The 6,515-nt window shown below is 50.0% G+C and overlaps 1 protein-coding gene across 1 annotated transcript in view; it reads right to left on the reverse strand.

Annotated features, from left to right (window-relative positions):
- Nucleotides 1-225: 225 nt before the first annotated feature.
- Nucleotides 226-6,515, reverse strand: part of LOC108571154 (nephrin-like) — a 72,478-nt gene continuing 66,188 nt past the window's right edge. Inside the window, exons 12-13 of the mRNA XM_017933133.1 lie at nt 1,549-1,779; nt 226-590 (exon numbers count right to left, since the gene is read on the reverse strand). Coding sequence (XP_017788622.1) covers nt 226-590; nt 1,549-1,779 — 596 coding nt within the window. The remainder of the gene's footprint in view (nt 591-1,548; nt 1,780-6,515) is intronic.

Raw genomic sequence — 6,515 nt, forward strand, 5'->3', positions numbered from 1 at the left:
TTCGCTCATCCTCTCGGCAACAGATACAGTTGGTGGAGATTGTCTTCGAGTCAAAAGTCGCATTCGCCGTTGTATATGTACACATATGTGTGTTTTAGCCGTCGCGTCGCGGCGAACGATCGTGAAGCTTTCAGGAATAGAGGACAAGGGACAACGGTGGTTTTGCGTTAAGTGAATGAGAATGTTCGTAAGAAGTATAGAGAGCAGCAACGGGGGTCTCGTTCTCTAGACGCAGCTCTCGGGAAGCCTGTTCGCCATCAGCCGTCTCTTGATCGCCTCACCGTCCAAACATTCGCCAGCCACGACGACGCCCTGACCACCGCCTAGCACCATACCGGCTGGTTGGCCCCCAGTGACCACGACGCCCTGTCCGCCGCCTCCACCGCCTCCACCGCCCACCATCACTCCCGTCATGGGCATGCTCTGTAAACTCGGTATCGTGCTTCTCGATGGTAACCTCAGCTCCGTCGGTCTTCCGGTGAATTTGTGGCAGAGCTCGTCTATGCTTGGCGTAGGTCCGGGCGTGACCCAGTGTCCCGGGGGATATCCGCCTGGATAACTCGGCGGACTCACTTCCACCAGGTTGCCCTCTGCAACATCGGACCGGGGACAATTCTTTTGGGATTCGCCGGCAACGTTATGAAGCGAAACGAGCCTGCCCTTCCTCCCACCCCGTCACAATTAGCCTCGCGCGTCGTCTTTTTTTCTCGCTTTTTCTACCCCCTTTTTTTTCCTCTCTCCCTTTTTTCTCTTTTTTTATCTCGCATTTCCCGATCCGGCAAGTTCGTACCGATAGCACAGGAATGACTAACTTCGGGTATGAGTATCGAGAGGCTTCGTTTTTATCGGGAAAGTTTCCATGCAATTTTTCCAACGAGATACACATGTGTGGAGAATTTTTCGTAAAGAGTGTATTATTAAAGAATTCCTGGCAATTCGACGGAGTCGTGTTTCTCGGTGAACCCTCCCTCCACCCAAGTCAGTCATTCGTTTATATTCAAAGAGGAGAGGTATAGAACAGAGTGAAGTAGAGAGGAATCGCTAAGGAAGAATAGGAAAATACACTTGGGTATGTTTCTCCGGGAAAACACATGCACTATCTCATCGACGTTTCGCCGCTATTTCTATCCCGCCCCTTCGAAACCGGCCACGAACTTCTCGGACTATCGAACGAATCGGCTCTCTCTCTGGCCGAAAACCTCCCCCGCCTGGCCCACCCTTCGAACCGGCTCTCTGCAATCACGCTTCGAGCTGGCCTGAATGGAAAATGTTTTTGGAAAATATCTGTCGAGCCGGTTCGATCTCTTTTGTTGCGATGAAATACCGCCGTTTGCACCGTGTAAGCTGTGGTAATTGAATAAAATCTATACACGCCGCCACTACAAATCGTGGCTGGGGCTCGTAACCCGTGCAATTAGATTAACTGCGCGTTGCGAGAAACGTTTCCTGGCCATTATTCGAAAATCCAGACCGGCCACCGCCGCCGCCAGAGATCGATCGTTCGTTTCGCTTGTTTTTTTCTTTTCCATTTTTACACCGCAAACTTACCGAATTTATTCGGAATCACGTCTGGATCGGTTTCTACCGTTTGCTGAGGATTCTGCGAGGGATACTGCTGCGCCGGAAGTTCGCTGAGCTCCGCCGGTTTTTCGTGTCGTGGCTTCGAGACTCTCTCCCGTCGTGCGCGCATCACAACGACAAAGATGAGGAGGGCAAGCGAGACCACAGCACCGACCGCCACTCCTATCAGCGGCGATAGCACGATTCCCTCGTCTTGTCCTTGAACAGGCATAAATTCGAGATAGTTAGTGTACGTGTGCGCACGTGGAGACTACGCAGAGAGGGAGAGAGAGAGTTGAGGTGAGGATAGGACGGAGTCTCTCACCCGGTTTAAACGACCGGCGTAATTAACAAATTCCGCGCGTTCGCGCCGTTTCAGTGAGGGCTCGATGAAATTTACGAGGAAACTGGGGATTGACAAATGAACAACGGTAATTTATTTAAAATTATCGCGGCCATAATTAAACGACGCACGACCGCCTCCTCGCCTGTAATAATCGCGCAATCGTTGCTCGACCAGCGAATAAATCGTAATATATCCATACATTAATAAACAGGTAACCGCGGGATGTTCCAAATGGGGCGATAATAATCATTATGAAACCGGGTAGACAAGCTTTTCCAGGGACAATCGGCCGTGTGTATTACAACCCTGTGAATTCCCCGTTCTGTAATTAGCCCGCGTGTAGCGCAGCTTTTTCTATCGTTCTTCCTTCGCCCTTCGTCTGCTCCTCCTCTTCTTCGCACCAATTTTCCTCTCCGCGAAACTCGTCGAATTTGCTCGCCGCTTGTACGCGAGGACGGGGAAAAATGGTTCGGAGATCGGACGGAAGATGAAATTTTTAGCGGCAAAGTTGTCGCTTTTCCTAGGTAGAATCCTTAAAAAAAAAAACTTGCCAGTTTGGCAACAAACAGCGGAGTATGAAAAATGTAGACAAGAAGCGGGTTGTGCTTCCGCGAGTTTCGTTCTGTTGCAATTTTCTTAATTGAGCTAGTTACCGAACTGTTGTCATCGAGAAACTTCAATTAGAAGTGTACTTTCCTTAGAATTATCCCCCGGCTAACAAGTTTCGTGCGACTGCCTAATTAAATCACCTGTCCAATTAAGGGAACGCTTTTTACCTTGCATTTTTTTCTCTCCGCCTCCTACTACTTCTTCTTCTTCTCGCGTTCCTCTTCGTCCCGAAATGTATATTTGTTACAGCTTTCACCGGCCGAATCCCTTTTTTCCCCGCGCATTCAGAGGCAAACCGGAATCCGTGGCGAAGTCGCCGGATGAAGAAACGCAAATTAGAGCCAAGGATTAACGATATTGTGTGACAGAGCGCGGAGCAAACGACTGCTCTCCTGGCCATTTACCATCCTCCGTTCCTTTTTTTTCTCCCTCGCGCCGGCTACACGCCGCGCCGCGGTAAACCGTACACACAAGCCTGAGAAAACAGCCTCTGCAAACGCCTCTATGTGGATTCTGGTCGGCCGTGGACTCGTTTAAAATGTTTCCACCGTGAAAAATTCGCGGAACAACTCCTTTCCGCAGGTTGCCGGCCTGCTGTCGATCAAACTTCATTTACCCTTCTGTACCCGGCTAGTTTAACGAGTATCGTTCTCCGAAAGAAGTCGTGCCAACAACCCAAGTACGACGTATGTATATACGGAAACTTGAAATGGACCGGTTAAAACGAATCTAAAAATAAAAAGAAGAAAAGTTTGCCTGTCTCGCTCACCGACTAATTTACCTCCAGATACTTCGGGTAAAGTAACATATTTCGAAACAGAGTTGGAGAGCTGAGTGAAAGAACAGGTTACTTTGCATATTATAAAACTGTACACAGAGTCCGTTGTTCGGAGCGTTGATTGTGTAACGAGGACGATATGAAATCGACACCGAGAGCATAATGCAGCGGGTCGGTCTTGAAAGAGGGTGGGGCAGGGGCGAGAAATCTTGCAGGCTAATTCTTGGTTCGCGTTCACGCCCGCCGCTCTTTCGCACGTGACGTTTTAGTTGATAGTGGCCCAGCGTGGGAGCCAGCCTGCTGTTTTCCTCGGATAATTAACAAAACTGTATTCTTCCAACGCGGCTTGGCCAGCTGTGCTCCACGGCTGCACGGCACTGTTTAAGTGGAACAGCCCTGGCACGCTCGTTAGCCTCCCGTGACGAACGTTTTTAATTCTCAACTCCGCCAGGTGTACAGTCGCTCGAAGAAATACAGTGGCGAGATCGTAAAATTACGTTAAACGTATTCCAACTTTCTTCTAGTCTCCCCTTTGAATACGTGAAACGCTCTCCTATATTTCTTCCTTCAACTGTACACACGTACGCACGTATCTCTTTGCCGAAAGTTCGGCGAAAAAGACGTCGGGGTAACCTACGGCCAAGGATCGCGGGGAACGCGATGCAGATTTCGACGACACAATCACAGCGCGAAACTTTCCCCCGGATGAAAGTTTGTCGGAAAAGACCGGATCGAAGTTGAGGGAGCGCAAGCGCGAAGGGGAGAAGGAAAATCGGAGGAACCGGCGGTGTTTACGTAGTGTACTTGCCGCTGCAACAACCATCGTTTCGTATACGCGTTATGCATAATACAGGTATATTTATGCATGTAAATAGATTGCTGCGGTGGCGGTGCGCGCGTATACTTATACGCTCGGAGGTATTTTACCCGGGACGCGTAATGCCTATAAAACCCGGGGTTTAATCAGTCACTCTAGACGCTCGCCGAGTGCCTCCTTTGGCTCTACAACCCCTCGGTGAACGTCTTGTAACACTCGACGTTTGCCTTTGGCTCGCGGATTCTTCGCAAATATTCGTGGAATTCGACGACAGTTACCGGCGACGCACTCGGGTGAAGATTCTTACGTTTTATCGGCGTCGTCTAACCATCGCGATCGTATACGAGAGGATCTATCGGGCGTCTCGACGAACGTTGCAGGAACCAACCAATTCTCTGATCAGCTTAAGGTGGTTTCAGACACCGGTAGGAATAGAGGAGAAGGATCGATTCTACCGATAAATCCAACCAGTTGTTTGTTTCAGCAGCCCACCAATTTTCGATATCTCTCTCTTCTTCTCTTTTCATCCAACGAAATTGACGTACAGTTCGGTCGAAATGTTCCACGCTGTTCTCGACCACTTATACACCTTTCTTTCTCTCTCTCTCCCCGTCTCCCTCGCTCGAGATAGAAGCTGGTAATTGCGTCGTTACGATAATTTCTCGGATCAATTACGGCGATTTACTCGGAGGCGGCTGTCGTGGTCGTTCGCGATCGTATATTCTTCGTAAACGTCGACGGTTTCTCGTTAAAATTATACCGGAGGGGTAGGAAGCTCGGTAGGAAACCTTGGAACAACGGGGGAAATATATTTGCCGCGCGTTTCAGGACGCGGTATTCGCTTAAATCACACTCGCGACAGTTAACCCAGCTTTCCTTCTCTCGCCGTGCGGTTATACCCATCCGCCGGCCGCAATTTTATAATCAATTACTAGTTTTTAGCAGATTACGGATTTTTTGATCGCCGGGAGTAGGGGGCTGGCCGCGGAGCTTGCGATCGTATACCTACCTAAGCCCCGACAGTGTCTCGTAAAAGTTGCAATGGAAGTTTAATCGAGTTCCACGCGAAGAAACGTCTGGTGCCGGGGCACTAAAGATAAACCGGTCTTTATACCGTCGATCCTCAAGGATGGTCCAACGGGATTCCCGAGAGAAGAGAGAGAGAGAGAGAGAGGGAAATCGCATATCCCAGCGGGTTCCCGAACTCGGAGTTCATCGAAGTTTAGATCGCTAATCGGTCTTAACGAGGGGTCACGAAGATCCTTGCTGCCTCTCCCTTCTTCCGCTACATGAAAAAAATACTCTCGGAACAGACGAGAGGATCTACAGAATGTTTTCGTTGTCTCCTCGGATCGTGCTCCGGCAAGAATCCCATTGCTTCGAGAGATATTTTTATACGCGTGAATTTTCGCGGTAGATCTACTAGCCAAACTAGCCGTGGAAAATGTCCCTTAATCCGGGAGTATCCGAGTTAGAGTATGAGGAGGGAGAGGAGCACGAAAGGGGAAAGTCATCGAGGGACTTTCGGTGATGCGTCGCGGAGGATATCGAGCTGCAAGTAAGACGAAACCCGGCGTCACGTGGTCGGCTAAGTCACCAAAAAGCCCGGCTTAGCCGAAGCCAGATGTAACTTTGGCTCACCTGGATTAATTTCAACGTGAAGCTAACCCCGAATCGATGTTGTCCTGCCCGTTTCCCGGGTTAGAGCGACTTACGTGTCCCGGCCGAGCCGCTTTCAATTAATGAAACGCTCACGCGAGTTCTCTTTCGCCTCCGTGACCGATCGCTTTCGGCCTGGATTACGCAGCGGAGACGCGTCCCAAACACCACCCTAAAAATTATTCCGCTTCTACTCGCTTTAACTCGTGGTATCGACTCGAATCGGAAACGAGACTCTTGGATTCCCGGAAGCTCGAGTGATCTGCGTTTCACCTCGAAGGTTGATCCCTTTCACGGGGTACGCGATTCTCTGGATGCTAATACGGGGAACGGTCAAGGAGCGACGTCGATGCTGGTTTGGTATCCTCTTAATTGCAATCAGCCGGAACAGTCTCGAGAGTTCGTCACTGATTGCTCTCTCCTCCCTTCTCCTATCCGCCGCCCTCTCTCCCCTTCGCATATGTACACACGAGAGATCGTACGCTCATGTGCAACAATAGAAAGCCGTGTGTACGTAGGTGAAATCGAGGAGCAATTACCGGCGCAATCTCGCAACCTGAAGAGGATTGGCCCGCAGAGAGAAACCTAGAGAGAGAGAGAGAGAGGGAGTAAAAGGGCGAAGCCAAGGGCGATGTAGTCGCGGATCTTGAGAATCTCGTCCATAATAAACGCTTATCGAGGGGATTGGCCGATCGTCGGAGGCTCAAAAGGCTTAAGGCCAAGTACCCTGATCTCAATTATCGTAC

This window comes from Habropoda laboriosa, unplaced genomic scaffold (genome assembly GCF_001263275.1).
Source record: "Habropoda laboriosa isolate 0110345459 unplaced genomic scaffold, ASM126327v1 scaffold119, whole genome shotgun sequence".
NCBI lineage: Eukaryota > Metazoa > Arthropoda > Insecta > Hymenoptera > Apidae > Habropoda > Habropoda laboriosa.